The sequence below is a fragment of the Orcinus orca genome, chromosome 2 (genome assembly GCF_937001465.1).
Source record: "Orcinus orca chromosome 2, mOrcOrc1.1, whole genome shotgun sequence".
NCBI classification, from domain to species: Eukaryota; Metazoa; Chordata; class Mammalia; order Artiodactyla; family Delphinidae; genus Orcinus; species Orcinus orca.
This window is the reverse complement of record NC_064560.1, coordinates 186524806-186539360: the sequence shown is the minus strand read 5'-3', so window position 1 is coordinate 186539360 and position 14555 is coordinate 186524806. Positions and strand designations below refer to the sequence as shown.

Below are 14555 nucleotides of genomic sequence, written 5' to 3'. Positions count from 1 at the left end.
ATGGGATTAACTTTTACCAAACTCAGTGCATCAGTGGCTTAAAAAACCCTTTGGCTAATTTGTATGTCCCTCTACTTTAAAAATAGTACAACTAAAAAGACTCTTAAAATAATTAGACAAGAAATGACTTGGATTTGGAAAGGGTTTACATTCTGACAGGATTTGGACCTGCTTATAATAGCTGGTGTCTCTTTAAATGACTGTGATTTGGGGTACTGCACCTTTTATCCAAGCTCTAAAATTTGTAAACTGTCTTTTCATCTGAACAGAAAGCTGAATTATCAAAATCACCTTGTTTTCAGAGTAAATGTTAGTTCTTTTAAAGTAAGTCAACTATGTTGTGTCTGGAAAGAAGCCAAGTTTTGTAACTGTGCAACTTTTGTTTTTATGGAAAAATCATTGAATAACTTTATGAAAACTCCTGATATGTTTGTTCAGAACAAAATAGGAAAGGGTGAATATAAACATGACAGTGAGGAAGTTTCACAAAAATTATTCAGTGATAATTGAGGATTGATCTAGAGGATGCTAGAAGACTCAGATATTGAGAGGCTTCAATTGGAATGAGTTTCCCCACAGGTCAAGTCAGCTTGATTTGGTCACAGTGGGAGTAGAGAGAGCTGTGAGAAAGAGAAGCCAGGTGGAGGTAAAGTTTCTTATTGGGAAAGGTACTGGGTAGTTAGGAGTGGTGGGAGGCATGAACCAAAAACCATTAAAAAGAATTATTTAAGTATTTATTCATTTATTTTAAATATTTATTTTAATATTTATATTACATATAAATATTATTAGTGTTTATCTTAAAATTTTTAAAAAAATATTTGTTTATTTTTGCTGGGTCTTAGTTGCGGCACGCGGGATCTTCGTTGCGGCATGTGAACTCTTAGTTGCGGCATGCATGTGGGATCTAGTTCCCCGACCAGGGATCGAACCTGGGACCCCTGCATTGGGAGCGTGGAGTCTTACCCACTGGACCACCAGGGATGTCCCCCAAAAGCCAATTATTAAAGGCTGGTTTATGGGGAAATTTTTTTTTTTTTTTTTTTTTTTTTTTGCGGTACGCGGGCCTCTCACTGTTGTGGCCTCTCCCGTTACGGAGCACAGGCTCTGGACGCACAGGCCCAGTGGCCATGGCTCACGGGCCCAGCCCCTTCGCGGCACGTGGGATCTTCCGAGACCGGGGCACGAACCCGTGTCTCCTGCATCGGCAGGCGGACTCTCAACCACTGCGCCACCAGGGAAGCCCCGCTATGGGGAAATTTTTATTACAATTAAACCAAGCCCATAAACAATACAGGATGTGCGTAACCCCAAAAATTTGGACTCAAGGAAGAGAAAACATGATTCTGAGGAAACATCTAGATCAAGTAATGACTGGTAATAGTTGAAATTTAAGGCACACAGGGGAGCCTGTCTGTACCAAAGTTTTTGTATTTAAAAAATAAATAAATAAAAGGTCCTGGTAACTTTAAATAAAAGGAAGACATTAGTTTGACGATTATTTGGACATTTTTATTTTCATGGAAGAAGCATAACTGACTCAAGTTTTGTTCTGCTTTCTCAGACACACCTAAAGAGATCCTATCTGCTAAATTTAATGTACTCATAGCAAATGTTCTGAGTGCTTTTAAGTTTATCAGCACAATTAAAACTTGCAAAGCTACTTTACCACAACGTTTTGAGGAAGGCAGAGTCCGTGTCATTTTCCCTATGGATAAGCTGAGACTCAGTGAGGAAGTGACTTGCTCAAGAGCTGGTCAGTGGTGGAGCCAGGATTCAGAAGCCGAAAGCCTTTGGACCGTCAGTCTGTGCTCTTGGCACTACACCGTGCTAGTGGCAACTATGGGAATTGCAGTAGCCCCCGGGAGGAAACATCAATAGAAATAACAGCAGTTCCCCAAACAGCAAAAAACTGAAATATCTTTCATGGCTTTGGAAAATATGGTTGAACTTACAAGTGAAGTAATGAAACCACAGTTGGCTCAAGTACTGTAAAGCTGTATATAAAATAAGTTATTTTTCTAACTATATTTGGGAAATGAAATAATTAACTTTGCCTTTTAACTAAGGAGAACTATTTGGTCCAGACTTTTTTTTTTTTCTTAATTTATTTATTTTATTTTTCGCTGCAATGGGTCTTCATTGCCGTGCGCGGGCTTTCTCCAGTTGCGGTGCGCAGGGGCTACTCTTTGTTGCGGTGTGTGGGCTTCTCATTGCGGTGGCTTCTCTTGCTGTGGAGCATGGGCTCCAGGTGCACAGGCTTCAGTAGTTGTGGCTAGCGGGTTGTAGAGCGCAGGCTCAGTAGTTGTGGTACACGGCATGCTCCGCGGCATGTGGGAACCTTCCAGACCAGGGCTCGAACCCGTGTCCCCTGCGTTGGCAGGTGGATTCTTAACCACTGCGCCACCATGGAAGCCTCCTTTTTTAATAAATTTATTTATTTTATTTTTCAAACTATTTATAATGCCAATTTTTAGAAAACTTTATAAACTTCTCTACCCCTCAGTGTCTACAAAAGGACACTGACTAATTTTTAGCAACAATGGTTGTTATTAAATACATGACTAATTAATGTTTAGAGTTATTTGTTCCTTTGAAAAATAACTCCAGGCTACTTTGCCTTTGTAATTCTTTCTAACTTCCTTTGAAAGGGTTTTTGTTTGTATGTGTTCTCTCTTGGTGAAACAGTGTTACCCATCACTTCCTGCTGCTGCCAACATGCTACTTAACCAGTCTTTCCCCTTTATTTGTCTTTTTTTTTTTTTTTTGTCTGCACTGCAGGCTTATGGGATCTTAGTTCCTCAACCAGGGATCGAACCCAGGCCCAGGGCAGTGAAAGTACACAGAATCCTAAACACTGGACTGCCAGGGGATTTCAGTAATTTGTCATCTTTTAATCTGCTTTTAATTGGATAACCAGATTACTAAACTCATTACAAGTATGTGTAAAATAAAATAAAAAAAAGTTCTGTAAAAGAGGAAGGAGAAATTTCTTCTTTGTCAAGGGCATATACTTTTATTGCTTTGATTTTGACAAATTTTTCATTACTCAAACACATTCTTGCTTATTCTGTGTTTTTCATTTATGTTCACATAGTTGAGTTTGCCAGGTATTTGTCAAACTGTACAAAATCTTGACCTAAGTATAGATATTAGAAAGTAGAAAATATAATTAACCCGTAGCTAGGTTCATCTATTTCTGGTTCATTTTTTTCCCCTTAGACTTTTTCAAATACACTGAATATGATGTATTTAAACATCTAAAAATAAAGTTTTAAAATTGTGTATTTGATTTTGAGTGGTTCTGATCCTCAAAAATATCTTTTTTGAGATGAAATTCACACAACAGAAAGTTAACCATTTCAAAGTAAACAATTCAATGGCATTTAGTACATTCACAATACTACCTCTGTCTAGTTCCAAAACAATTTTATTACCCTAAATGAAAATCCTCTACCTATTAAGCAGTTACTCCCCATTCCTCCCTACTTCCACACCTCACAACCACCAGTCTACTTTCTGTCTCTATGGATCATCTATTCTGGATATTTCCTTTAAATGGAGTTATACAACATGTGACCTTTTGTGACTGTCTTCTTTCACTTAGCGTAATGTTTCTGAAGTCCATCCATGTTGTAACATGTGTCTACTTTTTTAAAAAATGATTGAATAATGTTCCACTGTATGTATATTCCATAATTATCTTTTCATCTACTGATGGGCATTTGGCTTGTTTCCACCTTTTGGCTACTGCAAACAGCCCTGCTATAAACATGTGTTTACATGTATTTGTTTGAGTGCCTGTTTTTAGTTCTTTCAGGAAAATATATAGGAGTGGAATTGCTGTGTCACATGGTAATTATATGTTTAATTTTTTGAGGAGCTGCTAAATTGTTTTCCATAGCAGCTGAACCACTTTACATTCTTACCAGCAATATACAAGGGTTCCAATTTCTCCACTTCCTCAGCAACACTTATTTTCTGTTTTAAGTTATAGCCATCCTAATGGGTGTGGAATGGTATCTCATTGTGGTTCTGGGTTGGTTTTCACTACTGGTGATTGAGCATTTTTTCATGTGTTTCTTGGCCATTTGTTTGTGTTCTTTGGAGAAATATCGAAGTCCTTTGCCTGTTTTTAAAAATGAGTTGTTTGTCTTTTTGTTGTTGTGTGAGTTCTTTATATATTCTAGATTCTAGACCCTTATCAAATATATGATTTGGAAATATTTTCTCCCATTCTGAAGGTTGTCTTTTTGCTTTCTTGATTTGGTTCTTTGATGCACACAGTTTTAAATTTTGATGAAGTCAAATATGTTTTTCCCTTTGTTTCTCATACTTTTGGCATCATATCTAAGAATCTGTTTCCAAATTCAGGGTCATGAAAGTTTACTTCTATGTTTTCTTCTCAAGAGTTTTATGGTTTAGTCCTTACATTTAGGTCATTGATCCAGCTTGAGTTAATTTTTGTATATGGTGTGAGGTCAGGGTCTAGCTTCATGCTTTTGATTGCAGATCTTTAATTGTCCCAGAACCATTTGTTGAAGAGACTGTTTTTTTCTCCGTTGAATAGTCTTGGTACTCTTGTTGAAAATCAGTTGACCATAGATACATGGATTTATTTCTGGACTCAGTTCTATGTCACTGATCTAAACGTCTCTCCTTATACTGGTATCTCACTGTTTTGATTATGGTAGCTTAGTAGTAAGTTTTAAAATTAGAAAGTGTGAGTCTCCCAACTTTGTTCTTTTTTGATATTGTTTTGCCAATTTGGGTCCCCTTGCAGTTCACATGAATCTGAGGATTGGCTTTTCCATTTCTGTGAAAAAGGCTCTTGGAAGTTTGATACGGATTGCATTTGAATCTGTAGGTCACTTTGGGTAGTGTTGCCATCTTAACAATATTAAGTGTTCCAGTCTGTGAACACAGAATATCTTTCCATTTAATTTCTTTCAGCAATGTTTTGTATTGTTCAGTATACACATCTTTTCACCTCCTTGGTTAAATTTATTTCTAGGTATTTTATTCTCTTGGATGCTATTATAAATGGAATTGTTTTCTTAATTTCCTTTTTGAATTTTCCGTTGCTGGTATATGGAATCCGTACTGATTTCTGCATGTTGATCTTGAACCTTGCAACTTTGCTGAGTTTATTGGCTCTAGTAGTTTTGTTGTTGTTGTTGTTTTTTTGGTAAGGGCTCTTTTGGGATTTTTAAAAATATATAGGATCATGTCATCTGTGCATGGAGATGGTTTTACTTCTTACTTTTCCAGTTTGGACGCTTTTATTTCGTTTTCTTAGCTAATTGCTTTGGCTAGAATTTCCAGTACAGTGTTGACTAGTGGTGTTGAATATGGGCATACTTGCCTTGTTCCTGATCTTAGGGCAAAAGCTTTCAATCTTTTACCATTCAGTGTGATGTTAGCTGGGGATTTTCATAAATGCTTTCAAGAAGTTCTCTTGTATTCCTTGTTTGAGTATTTTGATCATGAAAGAGTGTTGGGTTTTGTCAAATGCTTTTTCTGTGTCAATTGAGATGGTTGTTTTTTTCCCTTCATGTCAATCATATGTCACATTGATTGATTGTTTTATGTTGTACTGCTGGGTTGAGTCCCACTTGGTCATGATGTATAATCTTTTCAGTATGCTGTTGGATTCAGTTTGCTAGTATTTTGTTGAGGATTTTTGCACCTATTGTTATAAGGGATATTGGTTTATAGATTTCTTTTATGGTGGTGTCTTTTGTCTGGCTTTGGTATCAGGATAATGCTGGCCTATAGAATGAGGAAGGAAATGTTCTCTACGTGTCTTTGATTCCCTCTCCCCCTTTGTTTTCTTTATGGATAGGTTTAAATTTTTTTGTGGGGGGAGAGAATTAATTATCCGGCTTCTCAAGGTTGTCATCCAAGACAAATACCCCAAAGTGGACTTATACAGAAAATTCTATGCCTGACGAAATTTAATCACAACATTTTATTGCTCAACCTCTACGTACTCATCTCAGAAACAAACCATATTATATTATAAAATCTCTGGAATCAGATGTTGTTATTTCAGTATGTATGTGTAGAAATTCTAAGAAAGCATTGAGTCCAAGGGTTATAATATTATGAGATTTTAGTTACTCATATGTATATAAACATTTCTTGGAGCAATTTTAGAAATATGATACCTCCTTGAAAGTATTTACAAGATATAAACTTTATTTTGGCTAGCCTGAACTACCACTTAAGAGAGAACTTGAACACAGGGACAGGTACCAAAGCAAATACTTTACTGCAACATAAAGTGGGTTAGTGTTCAAATGTCTAAAATCTTAGACTTTCCTATGACTAAAATAGCTAATCAATAAATAATTTGCCAAATCTGTATTCAGCTGTTTGCACAAAGTTCTTGATACTCCTTTATAAGGTATATAATTTGTAAATAAAAAAGCTAATTATGATGCAATTTTACAAATGTACTTCTTGATTTTCTATCCATATGTGGCATAATAAATGCATTGCTATAATAAACAAACTTAGCAGATTTTTAAGAGTTTATTTCTTCTAGAATGTGCTTATTTTTAGAATGCCAGCAGATTATTCAGATATTTTTGTATATCATGATCAGTTCACAAAAGGTGCAGCCACAAATTATGTAATAAACCTATAGTTTTATAATTCTATTTAAATTTTTGTGTTTGGAGGATTCAGGCCCAACTAGATTTAAAGGGAAGAGTAATGTTTACAAAGAGTATTTTTAAGACCTTTTAATTTTGATTAAAAGTGATATACCGTTATGACCAAAACAGTTTTAGATTCTAAAGAATATCCAGTCTTCTGTGTTTATGGCAAAAAATAAATATTTATTGAATTAAGTGCATAGCAGTGGTATGTTTTATAGACCAAACATGGTACATGCAGCCTAGTTCTAAAATAGAACACAAAACATAAATACAATGAACAGAAATGTATTGTGTTGTAATCAATCCAAATAAATGTAATCAGAAAAGTTTTTTTTTGTCAGGGTCTTTAATCGATTTTGTTGGTGTTTAGCAGAGTGGGTGAAACTAAATAATCTTTTATAAATATAGTGGTTTTCTAGTGGCAAAATGCATTCATATGTGTTTCACATTTAGGTCTCATGATGGAGTTATGAGGGAGGTATTACCTTATTTTACACTTGAGAAAACCGAATTGTACTGATTGACTTTTCCACTTCACAGTGAGCAAGTATTGGAAATTAAACCCAGGACTTTGGACTTGTAGCAACATCTTTCTGTTACCAGATTTTTCTTTTCTGTAAGTTGCAGTTCAGAAGAAAGAAGGAATAGGAATAGTACCTGTTTTCCAAAAATGTGATACTATTCTTTTCCTACAGGTAACATATAATTTATTTTATAAACATAATCATAACTTCAGAAAATAACAACAGTAGGACTCAGACTTTGTGCTGTATTACAGTGTGTTTGGATTTTCAAAAATAATGATCTCCACACAGCTTTTCAAGGATAGGTTGTTCATATGACTATCTCCTACATAACACTGGAGGGGGGCGGTGTGCTGTAGTGCAGTGATTTTCAAACTTTAAAGGGTACGAGAATTACTTGAGAGTTTAATAGCTCTGTAGGGCTCACTGCTCTCCAGGTAATTCTGGTAGAGGTGGTCCAAGGACAGCACTTGGAGAAACACTGGTTTTAGAGTTTAACACACACAACAAGTATCTATTTGATAAGGTAATGGGGGTGATTTAATCTATGATATTGTTGTAGTTCTTGGAACAGAACCTGGTCCAACATAGTAGATGTCCAAAATATTCCATTCGTATGTGATGACTTGGGTGGCAACTGAGAAGCGGAGAACATTCATTCTTTCATTCAAAATTTACTGAATTCCTGCACTATTCTAGCTGTTTGTGTATAAAGGGAAAATGGATACATTCCTCACTCTTGTTGAGTTTCTTTGATTAATAGACTCATTTTAAAGGCATGGTTCTTTCTTTGTAAAAACTTGTAAGATGAAATTATTAATATTGAGGACATGTTTTGTTTTGTTTTTTGCGGTACACGGGCCTCTCACTGTTGTGGCCTCTCCCGTTGCGGAGCACAGGCTCCAGACGTGCAGGCCCAGCGGCCGTGGCTCACAGGTCCAGCCGCTCCGCGGCATGTGGGATCTTCCCAGACCGGGGCACGAACCTGTGTCCCCTGCATCGGCAGGCGGACTCTCAACCACTGCACCACCATGGAAGCCCCCTGAGGACATGTTTGAATATTGAGGTCACTTTTTCTCTGTAAATTAAAAACTCATTTTTTTGAGGATTACAGGTTAAAGAAATGGCCTGAGTGTTAGTTCTTGTTTTATTGTTGCTCTAAAGCTATATTATCCAGTATAATGGCCACTAGATGTTTGCGGTTATTTAAGTCAGTTAAAATTAAGTAACATTGGGGATTTGGTGCCTCAGCTGCACTAGCCACATTTCAAGTCCCCAGTAGCCACATGTGTGTTATACTGGAGAGTGCAGATACAGAGCAGTCCCATCATCGTAGGAAGTTCTATTTGACAGTGTTACTCTAAGAATCTAGAACAAAGCAGTGATTTTTCCATTGCCTTGATCTGTAAATGGATTTTTGAGGTAAATATTAGCAGTGGCCTGAGGCTGTCATTTCAACCCTTAAGTGCATTAGCACTTTTTCAGATGGACAAGGCCCAGGGTTAGGATTGATTTACTAGAACAGTTTATTACACAGCAACTAAGATTTGAATGCTCATATCTGGGCATTTTTCTTAAACCTCCGAGTAAGACACTTAAGTTATTTTACTGCTTTAGGTATATAGCTTTTCTCATGGGGTGTGTGTGTGTGTGTGTGTGTGTGTGTGTGTATGTGTGTATTTACCTCCACAGCATTACAGTTGCTTAAATTTGTATCTAGTGAACTTTGCGGGGGGCAAAGAAAAGTTGCAATTACATCTTTATTACTAGAATTTTTGGTATTTACATGAAATAATTTATTCATAGATGCCAAATTTGAGCGTAGTGACAAGTTGGATTAACACTAGTCAGAATTCAACTAGGTCAAACCCCAGTTATGCTTATTATAAAATATTAATTACGGTAATGTAGTATTTTGATAATTTAAAAACTAAACATTTTACGTTTTTTTGTTGAACTTATGTAAAATCCTGTAGCACCTGCTGCATTCTGATGTCTAGACATTTTTCTATGCAGGGTTCAAGAAACAGTCTGCAAGCGTAACCGACTTTTCGCCTCTATTTCCTGAATGAGTGTCTAGATAGAGATAGGTCTTGCCTCCTTTTTTTTTTTCCCCCCCTTCGGCTTTTGCTGTGGTCCCTTTCTGAGAAGAGAAGCAATAGGAGACGGTCACTTGGTCCCAGGTCATGGATTAGAGCAATTAAATCCTTTTGTACATTTCTGCTTCCTTCAGTGATTCTCCCTCTTTCCAGATCACTTACTTCAGCCTCTGGTACTACAACAAGCAAAACCAGCGCCGGTGGGTAGATTTGGAAAAACCTCTAAAGAAGCAGCTGGATAAATATGCATTGGAACCTACCGTCTATTTTGGAGTGGTGTTTTATGTGCCTTCAGTTTCACAGCTGCAGCAGGAGATTACCAGGTAAGAAATAATGTGCTGTTTGTTTCTAGGAAATCCAGTGAAATTAAAAAGGTGAAATTAAGGTTGGAGTCAGGAGATAAGGCTAAACTTTGCCCTCTTGCCCCTGCATTTTTAGCCTCAGTATTACGTGGAGGTGCTGGTATGTGGTGTGTCACAGTGCTTTACTGCATGTTGCATGAGTTATGGGTTCACGGGTATGAAGGAATGATTCAAAGGAAAAATGATGTTTTTACCCTGGCTGTGAACTCTTCTTGTAGTGATGTCACCTTTAATGTTTTTGTTGAGTTTTTTCTGACCTTTGTAACAATGAAATGAGAGAGGAGATTTAAAAAAAATTGTCACAAAATCTGCGTTTACTCCTCAAGGAAATGTGTAGAAGGGTCCTTCTAATTCTGACACCAGTAGCCATAGTATTCTGTACATAGGTGTGGGGCAAAGGGGAGGTGGGGGAGGTGTTTGAGATCAGAAAAGTTTGGCCAATAAGTGCACTTAAAAGGGACAAAGGCAGCAAGGGTAGAATGTATTAAGGAGTGGGATAGAGGAACTAAATGTTCTTTTTTTTCTTGGCAATAACAAAAGAAAAAACAAGGGATCAAATTTGGATTCTTTTTTTTAATTGAAGTACAGTTGATTTACACTGTTGTGTTAATTACTGCTGTACAGCAAAGTGATTCAGTTATATATACATATATATATATATGTGTATATATACACATTGTTTTTTTAATATTCTTTTCCGTTATGGTTTATCATAGGATATTGAATATAGTTTTCTGTGCTATACAGTAGGACCTTTTTGTTTATACCAAATTTGGATTCTTGAGCCTGCCTTTCACATTCTTCAAAATCCACCATTACCTTATCTTTTTAACCCCATTTAACATTACTTTCGAGCCAAGCTGGACTACTTCTAGTGTGCTGAACATGCTGCATGCCTTTTCACCTTTGTGTCCAAGACCTTTCTTTCATAAATATGTACTGGAATCCTGTTCATCTGATTTTAGTTCAAAAGGCACCTCCTCCATAAAGCTTCTGTGGTCCCTCAGGGTGGAATGAGTCTTGCCTCCTCCAGACTATTCTAGAATTTGCTTGTACTTACGATGGCAGTTGTCACAGCCTTTCACTACAGTTATGTTTGTACGTGTCTTTTCCTTAGATTTTAAACCCATGTTTTCTTTAACTTTGCCTTTCGCATAATATCTAACACAATGCCTTGCAGATAGTAAGAACCTGGTACTGCCCTGTGTTTGTGGAATATTCTTTTTAAGTACTGAGTTCAGAGTTAATTTTTGGAAGAAGGTGGATAACCAAAGAAGCTAGAAACAGGTTGTAGGGATAAGCATGAACTGGCTATAAAACAGATCTGAGACATAAATATTGAAGAGAGAAGTAGAAGCCAGGAGGAATAAACAGTGACTGACCACTTTGGCTCATTTATTTAAACATTTATTGAAGATATAATATGGTATGTGAGAATTATATTGGTTACTCTGGGAGATGAATATATGAATGGATATACTTTACTCTTACTCTGGAGGAGTTGCTCACAATCTGGTAGAACTGACAGTCTATGTAAATGAACAATTATAGTATATTATGATAATACATGCTTTAATTAAAGCACTGGATTCCTAGGGGTGGGATGTGGGGAACATGAACAGGGTGTAAAGAAGTTGACTTTTCACTTGACTTTACAAGGAATTTTCTAGTTAGCGGGAGTAGCTTGTGCAAAGTAGGGGGATAGTAAAAGCAACTGATGTTTTCAGGAAATTTCAGACATTACTTCGAGGGGAGAACGGAGACTTGAAAAAAGGAATGTCCTAGTCATAAAGTCATAGATCAACAGGGGCAGACATTTTTGAATTTTAATGGACGGGAATGATGAAATGTGCATTTTACAAAGCACCCATCATGGAGGGTAGATTATAGGTGACAAGACTATAGGCAGGAGACAAGTTAGGAATGTATATGCCATAATCTAGGCATTAGTCTAGAGGGTGGACCTGCTTTCCAGTGATTTGATTTAAGGAAAGAACCAAGAATATTTAGAGTGGAATATGTGGACAGCATATTCAATAGATAGACTTCTTTAGGTGTTTGAAAGGAGCTGCCTGGGAGAATGTTTCAAGGTTTCTTCTTTGACAAGATCTCAGAGCTACCAGCATTCTATTTGCTGATTGAGGGAAGTCTGTGGGTTCTACTAGCAGGTGGAAGGGGATAAGTGGGATCTAAATCCTTGTTTAAAAGGATGGTGTTCTGGTCAAGCTTTTTGGTAACAAAGAATGGAAACCTCAAAGGTAGCTAAAATAGGATGATGTAAGGACATATGAAATGATTAAAAGGGTGGGCTCTCAGGGGAATTCAAATGTGAACTGTAACTGGGTTGAACCTCACAGACGTCAAACCTGGAAGAGATTCTGGATTCAAGATGGTTCTATAGACCGTATTGGCAGAGAGTTGCTGGATCTTCGTTCAGCACCGTATCCCCAGCATCTAGAACAATGCTTGATGCATAGTAGGCCCTAGTAATTACCTAAGTGAAAAAATAAGAGGAAAGCAGAATAAATCTTCACTATAGAGCTTATGGAAATGGAGAAGTGATACAGATGAAATACCGCTGGCTGGCTGAAAGTAGATGATTGCTGATAATAGTATCAGTTGTTTATTAAGTACCAGCTATGTTCTAGTATTATGCCGAGAGCTTTACATATATTCCTTGATATGTTCAGCCTTGTGAAGGGGTGACAGTGCCCTCATTTTACTAGAGATAACTTAAACCCACAGATTATGACTTGCCCAAGTTCATGCAAAATGCTAAATCAGAGATCTGGAATTTAACCTAGGTCTGCTTGACTAAAGCTTGTGCTGGTAACTAATACCCTATATATTGACAACATAAACAGAAGTAAACCCACATCCCAAGAATATTAAGAAAGCATTTTAGAAACTATTCTTTTTGGTATTTCATCAAAGAATATTTTAATATAAGGCTGGTCTGAAATGTCCGGAACCATTTTTTTTCTGGCTTTACTCTCCAGGGCTAGGAAAGTCTTACATCACCAAGTTACGAGTCAGTTTCTAAAGTAAAAATTGCCCATTGATTCTCTATGTCTCCAACAAAAAAGGACAAAACTTAGAGACTTTTACAGGGTATAAGACAGATGACCAGCTGTCTTCTCAATGGTTGTAGCTTGTAGCTTTCAAATAACTACAATTAAGGATAAGTGACTCAATAAATTGATTATATTGTGTGTGTGTATGTGTGTGTGTGTGTGTGTGTGTGTGTGTTGGTATAGATATGGTCAAGGATGTTCCTGTCGTTCTTCGAAATCGTCTGAGCTTAAGGTTTTGGCTAGTTTGTGCTCCTCTACCAAATTATGATAAAATGCATTGTGTCTCAAGTGGAGGTAATACTGATATTGACTTTTAAAAATTGACCTTTTTTTTATAGGTATCAGTATTATCTGCAGCTGAAGAAGGATATCTTGGAAGGAAACATTCCTTGTACATTAGAACAAGCAATTCAGCTAGCAGGCTTGGCTGTTCAAGGTAAATAATGGCACTTGATCATATAATAAATCTATCAGATTAAAATGTATGTTAAACAGAAACAGCAAGGGATTCTTAAAGTAACTGACTTTATAGAAAATAACTACTATAAAGTAGTTTTTTATATTAGTGGAATATTCTGTTATCTAAGGGGCTTCCTTGTGGGGAAAAAAATGAGTTTGGATTACTTCAGTGAAATACGAGACTTCTGGAAGGTTAAGCATGTTACGTCAACAGAGCGCACAGACCAAAAATAGAGAGGAAATACACACATATGCACACACATGTATAGCATTTAATAAGCTGTGTATTCCTTTAGTTCAGGAACTTGATCTGCTGCTAGCTAATATTTTCAGAAGAAAGATCAATGTGGTTGATGAGGTTACGTTCGCTTATACTCTAAGTGTACGTCATTTGTTTGGTTTCTCAGTTGTCCTAGGTTATAGAACATCGTCAATCATAATAGATAGTTCTGCATTTCACAAGTATTTTTGAATTAACTCATTTTTCACATGTCTAATCTATATGTATTTACATGTATGTAATATACTTTGGAAAGACTTCTGATGGGGCATTATTTCAAATGGTAACTGGCATTTACTCTTGGGAATTGAAATTTAATCAGAAGAATCATTAATAAAGTTCCATCAGATATTAGCAGGCATGGAGACATATGTCATTTCTAGACAAATAAATGCCTGATACACATGGAGCCACATTCCTGTTCAAGGTACTTTGAAGCTTCCTAAGTGTCGTCTTTGGCTTTAAGAGTTAGTTTTTCCCAAGCTTTTTGCTGAACTATCAATGTTTTGAACAATTAAAAGTTTCTAAACAAATACATCTTGCTGTAACATATTCAGATGATCTAGTTCCTTTCCCTAGAGATAATCACTACCATGAATGGTTTGGTTTCTTCCTGACATTTTTCTGTGCATAAGTAAGCATACAGGATTACAAAGTAGGTTTTGTTTGTTTTTTAATGACAAAAAAAGAGATGGTTTATATATAGTCTGTAACTTGGCTTTTTTCACTTTATTAAAAGGCATTTTTTCCAAGTCAAGACACATGAATCTACCTAATTAATGTTTTTAAAAAGGTATTTTTAAAGTATACACTTTATAAGCTATAAGGCAAATTTGACTTCTAAATCATAAGCACACCATCTTTATACTGCATATTGAATTTAGTTCTGCATGTTTTGCTTCCAGTTAAGCATAACTGACATGTGAATATTTGTCATTTTATATAGCTGATTTTGGTGACTTTGATCAGTATGAATCCCAGGACTTTCTTCAGAAATTTGCCTTGCTTCCTGTGGTAAGAATTCTTTTGACATTGGGCCTTTTTAAAAACAATTTATTTCCATACCCTTAATATTCCCTGAAATGAAGTCCA

General features: G+C 36.4%; 1 protein-coding gene across 9 annotated transcripts in view; it reads left to right on the top strand.

Annotated features, from left to right (window-relative positions):
- Window positions 1-14555, top strand: part of PTPN21 (protein tyrosine phosphatase non-receptor type 21) — an 89603-nt gene that overhangs the window by 20038 nt on the left and 55010 nt on the right. For all 9 annotated transcript variants that reach the window (XR_007475168.1, XR_007475190.1, XR_007475183.1 and 6 more), the window contains exons 3-5: window positions 9442-9611; window positions 13063-13160; window positions 14410-14477. Coding sequence is in view for 5 of the 9 variants with exons in the window: in XM_049705270.1 (XP_049561227.1) it covers window positions 9442-9611; window positions 13063-13160; window positions 14410-14477 (336 nt within the window). In the remaining 4 variants the exon portion in view is untranslated. The remainder of the gene's footprint in view (window positions 1-9441; window positions 9612-13062; window positions 13161-14409; window positions 14478-14555) is intronic.